General features: G+C 40.5%; 1 protein-coding gene across 3 annotated transcripts in view; it reads right to left on the bottom strand.

Annotated features, from left to right (window-relative positions):
* The window catches only part of LOC118399510 (GDNF family receptor alpha-1-like), a 131,329-nt gene that overhangs the window by 82,187 nt on the left and 33,247 nt on the right, over positions 1–15,895 (bottom strand). For 2 of the 3 annotated variants that reach the window (XM_052475420.1, XM_052475413.1), the window contains one exon: positions 7,394–7,525. The exons of the other annotated variant lie outside the window; for it this stretch is intronic. In XM_052475420.1, coding sequence (XP_052331380.1) covers positions 7,394–7,525 — 132 coding nt within the window. The remainder of the gene's footprint in view (positions 1–7,393; positions 7,526–15,895) is intronic. 3 annotated transcript variants of the gene reach the window in all.

Genomic DNA, 15,895 nt, shown 5'->3' on the forward strand with positions numbered 1-15,895 from the left:
GGCCACACTTGAACACCTAAACCTTGATATAAAGTGTGAAGAAATTATAATGGACCTACAGCGTCTATGTTCAAATAACTGCCATTTTCTGGGCAGATTATTATTTTTTTGATTAACAAATCAAGCCAAAATGTTTGCCCATCCCTGCTCAAAGCCATATTATCTATCACTTTTATATAGCAAAATGTTATGTATAATAGATACTGTATTTACCTCACAGAGAAAGCATCACAGGCAACTCTGCGAAATTACTGCAGTAAGTGACATTTTGAAGTAAAAGGCAATTGGTGTGTGTGCACAAGTGTAGAATGTCTAGATTTTATGGTGTATACTTTTGAAGTCCTTGATACACACATTTCACCTTCCAGTATAACACACAGGGTTTCTAAACCGGGAGATTTCACAGGGCAAATTTAAGCAGTTGTGTTGGTATGTTTAGCTAATATATATAATATATGCCATTTAGCAGACACTTTTATCCAAAGCGATTTAGAGTCATGCGGGCATATATTTTACATATGGGTGGTCCCGGGAATCAAACCCACTACCCCGATGTTACAAGTACCATGTGCTACCAACTGAGATAGGTTACCAACAATTTAATCTACCACCAGATGGTTCCTCAGACAGATGACCAACATCATCCAGCAGGATTGTCTGAGAGCTGAGAACAGGAACAGGTGCATGCTCTGATTTCCCTCCAATAAAACTCGCCATGTCTCTCTCTCATTCCCGCTGACACATTCAGACAACAGACCCTGCTGTTGCTCTTCACGCCGGACTTCTCCAATTAACTCAACCAACCTATATGCCCCTAAGCACTGTCACACGAGAAGCTATTGGAGCTTTGTGAATACAACTCAATTTGTCACAGGGCATAGTGCTAAATAAAATGTGGCTTTTGAGTGATTTATTGCTTAGATTGAAAGTTGAGTGCATGGCAGAGAAGCAAAGAGAACATGCCTCATAAGTCAATTAAATGGAATTGTATTTGCAAACAAATCCCATGTGTTACCTTCCCCCCGTTTATCTTTATTGAAATTAAGTCCTAATGCTGGGTGAAAAAATATCCCTCCCTATTTCTTTCACCTTATCGTTGGTTGAATGTGTATGGGGTAGTCTGGGATTGTGTGCTTCTGCAGGGGTGAAAATGCTCGTCTCCTCTCCGGTAAACACATTCAAATCCAATGTAGTGTTGTGGACTGTTTCATGCGCTTCATCATTGGAGATGCCATTGCATCAGTTGGTCAACTCCCACTGGTATTGAGCCTGCATATCATGGCTGCCAGGGACACATTTAACTCATAATCATATGAACTTCATATATGCATATATAGGGAGACCAGTTCAGTTATCGAATAACTATATTTAGGTCATAAAATAACATTTTGGATGTTCTTACACAACAGGATAATTTAATAAATGAATTAATCTGATTATGTATCAGCTGTTGATGTGAATTAATTCCATACAAAAAGACAATCTCAAAGTGAGTGTATACTGTAGGAAGATATTAAACAAATTTCCACATGTAACGGAATTGGATTCTTTGGTACCAAAGTCCGAAGCGCATTTGTGACAAGTACATTTCAAACTTGACTTCCCCAGTTAAGACCTAGCACCAGTACTTTACATGTAAATCTAAAAGTTAAGCATGCAGCCCACACATATTTCCCAAAGCGCCAGAGCAAATCCAACTTGCCAGCCTGTATTTCCCTGCTATACAGGTCACTTCAAAATGAGTCACTCCCATGTAAGAATGAATAACAAATGCACAAGTAGGCAGATGGCCACTTCTCTCCATTCTCATTCACTGCCTTCTCAACAGGTCACTTTTCTGACGAGGTGCTTGAAAGTTAATAGATCTGCATGAGAGTTGTAGCAGCACAAATATCACTGTGGTGCCTTGCCAAACTGCAGCTGTCGCGCCAGACACGCCGCAATCACTGCCCACTGGGAGCCATTTGGGGAATATTGCTTTGCCTATCATTCAGTCTGCAGAAAGGCACAGCGATGCAGCAATGGGAAGCCAGGGCTGGCAGTCTATTGAGGTAGTGTGCGTGCGTGCCCGTCGTCATCAATGATTAAATAGAAGAGCTCCACAGGCAAGCAGGCAGGACCATCCGGGGCAGTCCACAGCTCAGGAATAAGGCTCACCGTGAGCCTCACACAGCTACTATTCCATAATGTCTGGGACAGGGCCAAAGCCTCATACTGCACACGCACGCACGCACGCACGCACGCACGCACACACACACACACACACACACACACACACACAAACAAACACAAACAAACACAAACAATGCCCCTTCTACTCTCCGTCACCCCTCTTGTGAATAATATATGAAGTACAAGCTTTAAAGGCCTGCCCAGCCACAGCCCCACCAGATGAAGATTTAAACTTTACTTTGATGCGTTCAAATAGACTGAAAATACAGTCTGCATACAGAACTGCTGTCTGTTGGTAGGCCTACCTTGGTCACATTGCTCCTATAGACCACTGACTGTAGACATAGGTGTTCCATGATCAAACTATGTTTGGATTCAGTATTCAAGACTGATGCTATACTGATATTTAAGTACAGCCCTTTATTATTTATGGTGTTATACCGATTCATGTTGGACACAGAGTACATATCCTCAATGAATATCAACTTGTTCCCGGTGAAAACCTGCAGTTTTCCACCAAACTTGACCATGTCCTTACAATGGTAGTTATGTAAAAAACCATCATATAAAAACATAACTTCACTACCCTTTCAACCTGGACTCAGGGGTAGATGTAACATAGTAAAAGTAAATCCGAGACACTCCAATTAGTATGATGTGTTAAGCTTCGTAGGGTATGTACTGTATTAATTTGTGAATGTCCATCATCCATTTCGTATGATATGTTACGAATTGCAATCGTACAATATGTTACGAATTGCAATTTGTACCATATGTTACGAACTCCAATTTGTTGCGGCTAAGGTGGCTAACGTTAGCTAGGGGCTAGGGTTAGGGGTTAGGGTTAAGATTAGGAGTTAGGGTTAGGGTTAGGGTTGAATTTGTACCGGTTAACGGTTTAAGGTTAGGGTTAGGGGAAGGATTAGCTAACATGCTAAGTAGTTGCAAAGTAGTTAAAAAGTAGTAAATAATTCCTATGTTGCTAATTAGCTCAAATGCAAAAGTTCTCCATGATGAGATTCAAACACGCAACCTTTGGGTTGCTAAACGTTCATGCTATACACATACCCATCCACCTTAACCTACCACCGAACTTTCATTTTTGCCTTAAGTAACCTTCTGTCTTATACCATACGAAACGTGGCATATCATCCTAATTTGAATGTCCTGGATTTACATTTACTATGTTGCGTCTAGTCTATGCGACCAGGCTGTCCCTTACCCCTCAGGAATTAATGTTGGTCGCCATTCCCAGCCTGAATTCTCTTAATGCTCTAAATCTGGAACATTTCTTTAATTATTTCTTGTCTTTTTTTTTCAGTCACCTGTGGGGAGGCAAAAACGCATGCATGCGTGGCTGATTTTTTTGCCACCAAGTCCTCCAGGCTTTTTTGGAAGGTTCTGTGACCTGTTTAGCTCTTTCATTCTGTCTTCATGTACCAATCGCAAATGGCCGGCAATTACATAAACAGTACATGAAAGAGTGGGAAGCGGAGTGGAAGGCCTAACAGCAAACAAACCCACCAGTATAAACCACTTGGAATATTCATACAGGACCCGAGTCTCTCTCTGGAGCTAGGGCCCGGGCTTTATTTTATGCCAAAAGTAGGGGTGCAACAGTACATCCATTTGTACCGAACTGTTTGATACAGGGACCTCGGTTCGGTCCTTTTGTTTATAGTTGCGGATATGCAGTCATTCTCAGTGGTTGAGAATAAGTGGTTTCAGCACCTCTTGTACTGAGCAACGTTACATAAACAGTACTTTAGCAACGTTACGAACTTCCCTCTTGTAGGCCTACCCAATCTATATAAGCAAACCAAAGCCAAAGTTTTCAATGCGCTTACTTAACAGTAAAAGCCCCATCACATTACCCGGCGTGGGATATGTACCATACTACAGACACGCACCTTTTATGAGAGTCACAAGTGAGCATCTGGCACTGAAGGAGGCAGTGTTATGGTGCATTCGTAACTAAGTAGGAATTGGGAATTGACCACATGACTGGGAAGAATCCACTTCAACGGCCCTCAAATTACTCGTGGGAAATCCGTCTAGCATTCTGAGCACACACCTCTACCACATGGTGACCTCTGACGACACCTACTAAGAAAATGGCCTCTATAACAGCATTTTCGACAGATAAATGCAACAACAAAACAGTATTTATAAAAATAAATCTATTTATGTATTTTTTAATTCTACAATTTGTTTACAAGCATGATAGCTTACCTTTTAGTTATGGTTGACAGAGCTTGTTGGCAATTAATGCCATTGTGAATGGTATTATATTTTCCAGCTGTACCCGAACCAAACCGTGACCCCATAATATCACCGAACTGTGGGTTTGTTGAACCGTTACACCCCTACTTAATAGGCTGAATTTCATTTCCCTGACAAAGTACAATATGTACACTACAAAAGTATAAATATTAACACAAATAACTATATTTACACTCAGTCTGGAATCTGGGTGAGCAATATTTTCTTTATTAAGGATAGTCTAAAACACAAATGAATGGAATGGCATTTAAAATAGTGTTGAAAGAAACACATGTCTGATTTCCCAAGCATTTCCCTATATGATCTGTATATGAGGATTACAAAATCATATCAAAGTTAACTATGATTTACCATCCATTCTGATATAATATCCCTTTATCATGGTTAAAAAAGCAACAACGTCATCAGGATATGCTACAAAACGTCCACACAAAAAGTACATGTACCCTGTTGCGAACCCAGCAGGATGTGATGCTTTAAATGACAAATGACCCAAAACAATAAATATGTTTTAATAATGTGATTAATATTTCCAAAACTCTCTTTACGGGAAGCCCACAGCCTCATTCATATTAAATTCAACAATGACTAACAACATTCCGGGGATTTGAGTTTTTAATTAATCTGAATGTGCATCCCTGAGGGCCCTGGCTCTCGCTCGCTCACACACTTGGCAGAGTTATTAAGACAGCACCACTGTAAGCCACTGAGAAGTGGAGATAACTTCACACACTCCCTGCTGAATCCAACACCTATCAAAACCAAATGATAAGGCTGTAGCACATTTAGCAGGGCTACTGCACCTTCAATACCCTGTCAGACAGTTATAATCCCTGGCTATATTATCACTGTCTCTGTTTACATTTAACTAGTAAAGTGTGACATGTTTTGCCTCTTAATCCCATTAAATCAAATGCAACAACACTGTTTTCACACCCACAGTGTTCCAGTATAAGACAACAAACACTGGCGTGAAACTGTTTTTATTGGATAGCTCTTGTTATTTTTGCAGATCATTATGGAAATGCTCCCTCCTCTCATGACTGTGGTTAATTTATTGTCTGCTGAGTGAGATTAGTCAAATCCCATATGAAAAAAGACTATAGTAGTCATTGTAGCGTTTTTGAGTATATACTATAGTTAATAATGTAGTGTTTGAGGATTGTAGTATACTGTAGTATTTACTGTAGTGTTTTGCAGACATTACTGTAGTATATAATATAATGTTTTTGTTTTTATTATCTTTGACATAGAAGTGGAGGAGTTGTCCTACAGGAAACCTACTGGAGAAATACTACAATAGCAAATGTTCCATAACCTGTAGGTAGGTAGGTAGGACTGGGGTCTGAACGGATAGTTCAGAGATTCTGCTCTTTTATATAACCTGTAGTGAACATAATATATGCATTATTGGGGGGAAGGAATGGGCAGTGTATATGCAAATTAAATGCTGAAGTATTTACTTTAGTTTAAAAAGTGGCATGTTTTTGCAGAATGTAATGTTTTTGTGGACATTACTGTAGTATTTACTACAGTGTTTTTTTTGCTGATAATACTGTTGTATTTACTGTAGTATTCTACAACAGTCTATAGTAAGTACTTCACATGATCGAGGGATACGACAGTGTATAGTATAGTATTCTATAGGATACTACAGTTTACTATAAAATTCTATAGTAAGTACTGTAGTATTCTATAGTCAACTGTAATATATATATATATATATATATATATATATATATATATATATATATTACAACCAAACACTTCATTGCATTACTCTGATTAAGGTATTGAGTTTTAGACTGAGGTTTGTTTGTGGGAGAGTGAATAAGTTAGGTGGAATTGCTTTGATCTAAAGAGCACAACATTCTTATTCACATACAATGCCCCCTCCCCCAGCTGGTACATTGTGATGCATTTGTTTGTGAGCATGTGATACTTTTGTTGCAGATTTGCCTTCATGAGGGTTTATAAATTGTATGTATTCCAATTGCTCAGTGTGAGAATGAACCAGTGTTTTGGCACTTCATACAGTGAGTGGAAGCGAGTTATGACCCCCAGGTCCCCCTGAACGCTCAGTCTGATTCAGCCTCTCAGCTTCACTGATGTGATCAGCCCTTCAGCAACACAGAGAGCAAACACGACACTGGGTGTGGGTATTGGTGTTTGGTGTGTGCGCGTGTCTGTGTGTGCGTGCGTGTAGGTGTGTATGTGCTAAAAAAATAGGTGGGTAATTGCTGATTGACGTTTAAGGTGAATCTAACACTCCCTATATTTTGCATGCACACACCACTGGTCTTATCCACACACAACCATTGAGAAAACCACATCAAATATTTACACTGGTAATCTTTCTAATACTATGGGTATGTAAAATGGTACAGGGTAGTAAAGCATGACATCTCCCCATCCTCTCTCTCTGCTCTCCAGGGCTTGAGCATAGACCGCGTCTGCTCTAAAACTATTTTCCGAGGATGCTACAATCCTGCTACACCCAGAAAACTATTTATCTTTGGGCTGGATAATATGTAATAAAGTCGACATACTGTAACTTTGTGTTATAATCTTATTGATATTTGTTACAAACCCCTATTATAAAAAAGGATAGAACGGTTTCATTCCAAAGCAGTCTACAAATCAACCACAACCACAAACAAATGCAAAAACATATCTCATTGACTCCTGATAAGCCTTCTTAACCCACCCACCCACCCACCTCTCTTTCTTTCTTTCTTTCTTTCTTTCTTTCTTTCTTTCTTTCTTTCTTTCTTTCTTTCTTTCTTTCTTTCTTTCTTTCTTTCTACATATCTCTTTCTCTCTCTCTGTCTCTCACACTCACACACACACATGCATTCACACACGCACACGAATACACACACACACCTTTACACACAAACTTCGTCACGTGCATCCTGTATGTCTTGAGGTTAATTACCCAGAATTGCCCAATTGGGATGAGCTCTCCTGTTTCTACTGGGGTCCTTCACTGCTCGGCCCCTGCCCTGGGGCCCCCTCCCTGTGGGCACGGTGACGGGGCCGCTCCAGGGGTTGCTGCTGACCCCTTCCTCTGCAAGAGACGCGCTACATTCAGGACCAAAGGGTGAATAGAGCTCACAGTTCAGTGGACCAGGGGAGAGGGGACAAGCCACACTCAGAGGGTAAAAAGGACATTTCAGAGAGAGGAAAGTCACTGGGCGGGCAAAGGGAAAGGAGTTAACGAGGAATACAGCTTGCTTAGGTTAGTGGAAGGTTTGGGACAGTACAAAGGAGAAGAGGAGAGGTTTTGCAATGGGCTGAATTTTGCTCAGGGGAGTATAGTTCTTAAAGATAGCTGGTTGACAACAGACTGTTTCTGGTTAAGCTGGTAAAACCAAACACAAGGAAAGATGCTATGCCCAGGGTACTGCCCTATTAATTACGTTACATAAGATGAGATATAGGTCTATGGCGACTACACAGGTATATGTAGCATCTTTGCAGTTTATATTTATATTTTGACCTCTCAAAACAATACCCACTCGCAATACTCCTACTCATATCCCACTCATAAGTTGTTGATATACGGTACCTGGTGGCAAAGTAGTAATACTACAATGCTAGCTAGATCTACTCAGGGTATTTTAAAGCTAGGCAGCTTCAGTTATCTTCACATTCCAGCTCAGGCTTCATCCGTATTATGACTGTGGATATTGCTTGTCCGCTGGCTGCTAACTCTTGCAAGATCGTAACTGCGAGCGGCTAGTTGAATGCTGAACTCTTCATTGAGACAATGCTGAGACATCAATCGAGGGCGAGTCAGTGCCACATTTACATTTTTTCCCGAAATCAACATGAAAGAAAAGTTATCTTTTAAGTTCAGCAGGCTATGGTATGAAATAGGAAGTGATGTTTTTATATTATTATGTATCGTTAATGCCATCTTTGGTGTGCTTTGGTGCACAAGCACCTTTTTTTCCCACTCCTGTGATACGGTGACTTCAGAAAGTATTCACAACCCTTGACCTTTTCCATTTTGCTGTGTTACAGCCTGAATTTAAAATGGATTAAATTTAGATTTTTTTGGCACTGGCCTACACCACAATGTCAATTTTTGTTCTAATTAATTCCAAATAAAATGCTGAAACGTTTTGAGTCAATAAGCATTCAATCTCTTTGTTATGACAAGCCTACAGTAAATTAGTTACATAATAAGTTGCATGGATTCTGTGTGCAATACTAGTGTTTAACATAAACAAAAATCATGACAACCTCATCTCTGTACCCCACACATAAAATGATCTGTAAGATTCCTCAGTCGAGCAGTGAATTTCAAAATTAGATTCAACCACTTCCGGCACTGACGAAGCTCTAACAAGACTCGTCTGCGTAGCGTCCTCAAACTTTCAAAACATTTTAAGGCATTTTGAAACAGTTTACCTGTTCATTAATAGTGAATTGGAAGTTAAAACATCTCTTTTATCGCCAAAACAAAAGGTGCCCAATATGTCAAAGCCTCAGACGAGGCATGGAAAAATTACCCCATGTTACAGCCCTTCTTCGGTCTCGGTGGATGCTAGCTCGGAAGAAGCACCAGCATGGTTCAGAATGGAGATGGACAAGGGTTCAACAAAGATCCAAGAGACACTTTCTGAACGCCTCAGCAAAATTGATGTGCTGGTGGATAAGCTCCACGAAGACCAGAAAGTCACAAAGGTATGAGTGACAAAGTTAGAAAAAGACCATGCTGACCACCAGGGTGCCATCCTGGACGTCCACGAGGACATGGTCCCAAAAATACAAGAAGTTGAAAGGCACCATCTCTAAACTCGAGGATGAATTTGATTATTATGAACATTTCCAAAGGCGCTCAAATTTGAGACTTCAAGGTTTGCTGGAGGCCGTGGAGGGAAGAGACGCCATCTCCTTTCTACTGGAATGGATTCCCAAAATTCTGGATCTACCCCATTCTGCGCACCCACGGGAAATCGAGAGGGCCCAGGCGGCTGCCTGGCCCGGTTGCACCAAGGGCATTTGTCATGACATTTCTACGGTACCAGGACACTGTTCACATCCTCTCTGCTGCCCGAGCAAAGGGAGAGCTCAAGTATGGAGATGCCAGAATCATGATCTTTCCGGATCTCTCTACCATACTACACAAGAGGAGGATGGCTTTCTCCCCACTGAAAAGACTTCTGTGTCAGGCTGGCTTGGTATACGGCATGCGCTACTCGGCAACTTTGTGGATCAAAACCAAGAATGGTGAGCACACATTTGACTCTGTGAAGATGGCTGAAACATACATGAGGAAAGAACTCCCTGACTTGTTCACGTTTACTACATCATGAGGAACTGTCTTTTGAACTTGGATACAGTGGATAGTGAACTGCTAGAATATGAGGAAACAAGGAAATTACTCATATGATTGACTGGCTAGCGTGATAATGACTGGCTCGGTAAAGTTGGATCATAGCTAATGTTGGCTGTGCTATTTAACTAGCTTTCTAAGTTTACAAGGGTGTAACTATAGCTACAGTCACACTATGCCAGGTAGTTACATTTTTTGCTGTATACTTTTATTTGAGCATAGAGGTCCATTCAGGTTTGGTTAAATAGTTATGTGACTTTTGACTGGGTTGCAAGCCTAACTATGTTGTTTATATTACTTCAGGGAATTTTAGCTACTATTAGGTTTGCTGGCTTGTTTATTGTTAGAGATGTATGCTGACGTTAGTGATACAGTAGCAGGGATAAGCTACTCACTGGCTGGCCGCCTAATTGCCAGCTAGCTGATCGCTTTACAGTTATGTATGTGCGTACATGTGTATATACAATATTTTTGAGGGGAGGGTGAACTCAGGAGGATGGTGATTGTTTAACTACTTGTCCCTATTTGATATTTGAGGGATGATAATTATCATCTGGTAAAGGTTTTCATTGATTCATCATAGCTCAATGTCTTCTTTCCTGTGCTGCTTGGGTGCGTTTGTGGTCACAGCTTTTGTCGCTGCGTGGCACAGGTTTCAGGGCGCATTGGAGAATGCCGATTGGCTGACATATGGGTGTGCGGGTAGGCTCTGTTGGTGACTATTAATGCATCCTCTGTTTTTGTTGTTGTTGTTGAGACATGCTCAAGTGGGGCTAAATAGTCCGGTCATTATTGTTGCCAATGTTTGTCGCTTTGATTCAAATTGTATTTTGTTACTCGACTAACAATATTTTAATGTTACAAGGAACAGTCAATAATTTACAATGAACCTAATTCGAGCGATGCTAGCATAGCAGGTACATCTAGCTTAAAGACTAGCGTCTAAGGATATGGGTTCTTTAACACCTTCAGTTGGGGAGGGGGTTTGGTGGGTTTGTGGTAGGGTCAGGAAATTAGTTCATGAGAGGTTTGCTATTTTATACTTTCATAATTTCATTTTGGACAAGTTGTATACACTCAATGCAATTTTGTTTCCATCTTTCCCCTATTTCTTATTTTCTTTAATAAAGATGTCGTCACCTAATACCTATATATTTTCGACACTTAAAATTAGGAGTACTATATGCCCAGTCAAGTGCAAATGCATTCTGGATGATTTAAAGCAGTTTGAGGTTGATATAGCTCTTCTTCAGGAGATACACCTGACTGACTTTGAGCATGATAAACTGAAGAGAGTGGGTGGGTCAAGTGTACTATTAATCTTTCACCTCTCGGGCAAGAGCGGTGGCCATACTCATTAATAAGCATTGCCCCTTTTAGATACAATCTCAGAAGACAAAGGGGGTAGGTTTGTGATCATTCAAAGTTTCGTTAACACTGAGCCCATTACCATTGTGAATGTGTATGGGCCTAACGATGATGTTCCTACATTTTACCAGGACATCTTTTTGAAGTTAACGTACACATCATCAGAGATGGTAATGGCAGGGGATTTTAACTTGGTACTTGACCCTTCCAGTGATAGATCAACCTTACACAGGCAGCTAAAATGTTAAAAGCAGAAATCAAAGATTTTGGACTTGTAGAATTATGGAGATTTCACAACCAAAAGGTTAAAGAATAATCATTTTACTCCCCTGTCCAAAATAGTTACTCTAAGAATTGACATATTTCTTATTCCTGCAGCCAAGGGAAGTTCAACAACTGGGTGTAAGTATTTACTAAGATGTATATCAGATTATTCTGCTCTGCTGGCTTCAGTACCAGTCAGTAAAACACAACCACCCACAAGAAGGTGGGGCGGCAGGTAGCCTAGTGTTAGAGCGTTGGACTTATAAACAAAAGGTTGCAAGATCCCCTGAACAAGGCAGTTAAACCACTGTTCCAAGGCTGTCATTGAAAATAAGAGATTGTTCTCAACTGACTTGCCAAGTTAAATAAAAGTAAAAACAAAAGGTGGAGGTTTGGCACATACAGTGGCTTGCGGAAGTATTCACCCCCCTTGGCATTTGTCCTATTTTGTTGCCTTACAACCTGGAATTAAAATATATATTTTTGGGAGTTTGTATGGTTTGATTTACACAACATGCTATGAAGATGCTAAATATGTTTTATTGTGTAACAAAAAATAAGACAAAAAAATAGAAAACTTGTGTGCATAATGTCCCCCCCCAAAGTCAATACTTTGTAGAGCCACCTTTTGCAGCAATTACTGCTGCAAGTCTCTTGGAGTATGTCTCTATAAGCTTGGCACATGTAGACACTGGGAGTTTTGCCCATTCTTCAAGGCAAAACTGCTCCAGCTCCTTCAAGATGGATGGGTTCCGCTGGTGTACAGCAATCTTTACGTCATACAACAGATTCTCAATTGGATTGAGGTCTGGACTTTGACTAGGCCATTCCAAGACATTTAAATGTTTCCCCTTAAACCACTTACATTTCGCTTTAGCAGTATGCTTAGGGTCATTGTCCTGTTGGAAGGTAAACCTCCGTCCCAGTCTCAAATCTCTGGAAGGCTGAAACAGGTTTCCCTCAAGAATTTCCCTGTATTTAGCGCCATCTTCATTCCCCTGTCCCTGCCAATGAAAAACATCCCCACAGCAAGATGATGCCATCACCATGCTTCACTGTGGGGATGGTGTTCTCGGGGTGATGAGAGATGTTGGGTTTGCACCAGACATAACGTTTTACTTGATGGCCAAATAGCTCAATTTTAGTTTCATCTGACCAGAGCACCTTCCTCCATATGTTTAGGGAGTCTCCCACATGCCTATTGCGACCACCAAAAGTATTTGCTTATTTCTTTCTTTAAGCAATGGCTTTTTTCTGGCCACTCTTCCGTAAAGCCCAGCTCTGTGGAATGTACGGCTTAAAGTGGTCCAATCAACAGATACTCCAATCTCCTCTGTAGAGCTTTGCAGCTCCTTCAGGGTTATCTTTGGTCTCTTTGATGCCTCTCTGATTAATGCCCTCCTTGCCTGGTCTGTGAGTTTTGGTGGGCGGTCCTCTCGTGGCAGGTTTGTTGTGGTGCCATATTATTTCAATTTTTTAATAATGTATTTAATGGTGCTCGGTGGGATGTTCAAAGTTTCTGATATTTTTTATAACCCAACCCTGATCTGTACTTCTCCGCAACTGTGTCCCTGACCTGTTTGGAGAGCTGCTTGGTCTTCATGGTGCCACTCTCTTGGTTGTGCCCCTTGCTTAGTGGTGTTGTAGAATCTGGGGCCTTTCAGAACAGGTATAAATCAGTTGAAGTCGGAAGTTTACATACACTTAGGTTGGAGTCATTAAAACTTGTTTTTCAATCATTCCACAAATTTCTTGTTAACAAACTATAGTTTTGGCATGTCGGTTAGGACATCTACTTTGTGCATGACACAAATCATTTTTCCAACAGTTGTTTACAGACATAGTAGTTAAATTATTATTCAGTGTATCACAATTCCAGTGGGTCAGAAGTTTACATACACTAAGTTGACTGTGCCTTTAAACAGCTTGGGAAAATCCAGAAAATGATGTCATGGCTTTAGAAGCTTCTGATAGGCTAATTGACATAATTTGAGTCAATTGGAGATGTACCTGTGGATGTATTTCAAGGCATACCTTCTATCTAAGTGCCTCTTTGCTTGACATCATGGGAAAATCAAAAGAAATCAGCCAAGATTTCAGAACGAAAATTGTAGACCGCCACAAGTCTGGTTCATCCTTGGGAGCAATTTCCAAATGCCAGAAGGTACCACGTTCATCTGTACAAACAATAGTACACAAGTATAAACACCATGGGACCACGCAGCTGTCATACCGCTCAGGAAGAAGACGCATTCTGTCTCCTAGAGATGAATGTACTTTGGTGCGAAAAGTGAAAATCAATTCCAGAACAACAGCAAAGGAACTTGTAAAGATGCTGGAGGAAACAGGAACAAAAGTATATATATCCACAGTAAAACAGGCCCTATATCGACATAACCTGAAAGGCCGCTCAGCAAGGAAGAAGCCACTGCTCCAAAACCGCCATAAAAAGCCAGACTACGGTTTACAACTGCACATGGGGACAAAGATCGTACTTTCTGGAGACATGCCCTCTGGTCTGATGAAAGAAAAATAGAACTGTTTGGTCATAATGAGGCTTGCAAGCCGAAGAACACCATCCCAACTGTGAAGCACGGGCAGCATCATGTTGTGGGGGTGCTTTGCTGCAGGAGGGACTAGTGCACTTCACAAAATAGATTGCATCATGAGGGAGGGAAATTATGTGGATATATCGAAGCAACACCTCAAGACATCAGTCAGGAAGTTAAAGATTGGTTGCAAATGGGTCTTCCAAATGGACAATGACCCCAAGCAAACTTCCAAAGTTGTGGCAAAATAGCTTAAGCAAGGAGGCCTACAAACCTGACTCAGTTACACCAGCTCTGTCAGGAGGAATGGGTCTAAATTCACCCAACTTATTGTGGGAAGCTTGTGGAAGGCTACCTGAAACGTTTGACCCAAGTTAAACAATTGCAAGGCAATGATTCCAAATACTAATTGAGTGTATGTAAACGTCTGACCCACTGGGAATGTGTTGAAAATAATAAAAGCTGAAAAAAATAATTCTCTCATTTCACATTCTTAAAATAAATTGGTGATCCTATTTGATCTAAGAAAGGGAATTTTTACAAGGATTAAATGTCAGGAATTGTGAAAATCTGAGTTTAAATGTATTCTGAAGGTGATACCCCTGCCACAATGCATGAGTTTTTGAACAAACTCAATTTACAAACTTTAACTGATGAGGATTGAGAGCACTTTGGAGAAAGAGACTCCATCCGAGGAAATTATGGAATCCATTTTCAATACTGCTGGGGGAAAATCACCAGGGATAGACAGATTGCCTATTGAATTCTATTGATCCTTTTTACCCAAACTAATTTAGCCTCTTTGCAATATGTTTAATTATGCCATAGAGTCAGGATTGCTCCCAGACACAATTGAACAGGCACTAAAACCTGGGAAAGATCTGCTAATAATATCAGAAGATTATTTAATATTTTGCATTATGTAGAAAATGACCAAGAACCTGTAGTGGCGGCTTCATTAGATGTGGAAAATCAAGCTACATGTTTGAAGTTTTACAGAGGATGAATATTGGACCTAAGTATGTATGTCTGATTAGATTACTATACAAATGTCCAGTAGCTCAGATCCTGACTAATGGAACGGTTTCCTCAATGTTCTCTCTATCACATGGCACAAGAGGACCTAGTGAATGACCTTTGCAGAGAGCTGGGACCAAAGTAACAAAGCCTACCATCAGCAAGGGCATTGAAGATGAAACGTGGCTGGGTCTTTCAGCATGACAATGATCCAAGAACAAAAAAAATCAGAACACCGGGGGGACCTAGTGAATGACCTGCAGAGAGCTGGGACCAAAGTAACAAAGCCTACCAGGGGCATTGAAGATGGCTTCTTTCATACAATGAAAACACACCGCATTTCAAGGTCCTGGAGTGGCCTAGCCAGTCTCCAGATCTCAACCCCATAGAAAATCTTTGGAGGGAGTTGAAAGTCTGTGTTGCTCAGCAACAGCCCCAAAACATCACTGCTCTAGAGGAGATCTGCATGGAGGAATGGGCCAAAATACCAGCAACAGTGTGTGAAAACCTTGTGAAGACTTACATAAAACATTTGACCTCTGTAATTGCCAAAAAAGGGTATATAACAAAGTATTGAGAAACTTTTGTTATTGACCAAATACTTATTTTCCACCATAATTTGCAAATAAATTCATAAAAAATCCTACAATGTGATTTTCTGGATTTTTTTTTTCATTTTGTCTGTCATAGTTGAAGTGTACCTATGATGAAAATTACAGGCCTCTCTCATCTTTATAAGTGGGAGAACTTGCACAATTGGTAGCTGACTAAATACTTTTTTGCCCCACTGTATACCTTATATTAGCACACGTAAAGCTTTGGTCTCATAAACAACCATTTCATAGAAAAACACTTTAAATATATGGATTTAAGTCTGTAACCAAACAGAAGGGCA

Source organism: Oncorhynchus keta, chromosome 2 (assembly GCF_023373465.1).
Source record: "Oncorhynchus keta strain PuntledgeMale-10-30-2019 chromosome 2, Oket_V2, whole genome shotgun sequence".
In the NCBI taxonomy this organism is placed as follows: domain Eukaryota; kingdom Metazoa; phylum Chordata; class Actinopteri; order Salmoniformes; family Salmonidae; genus Oncorhynchus; species Oncorhynchus keta.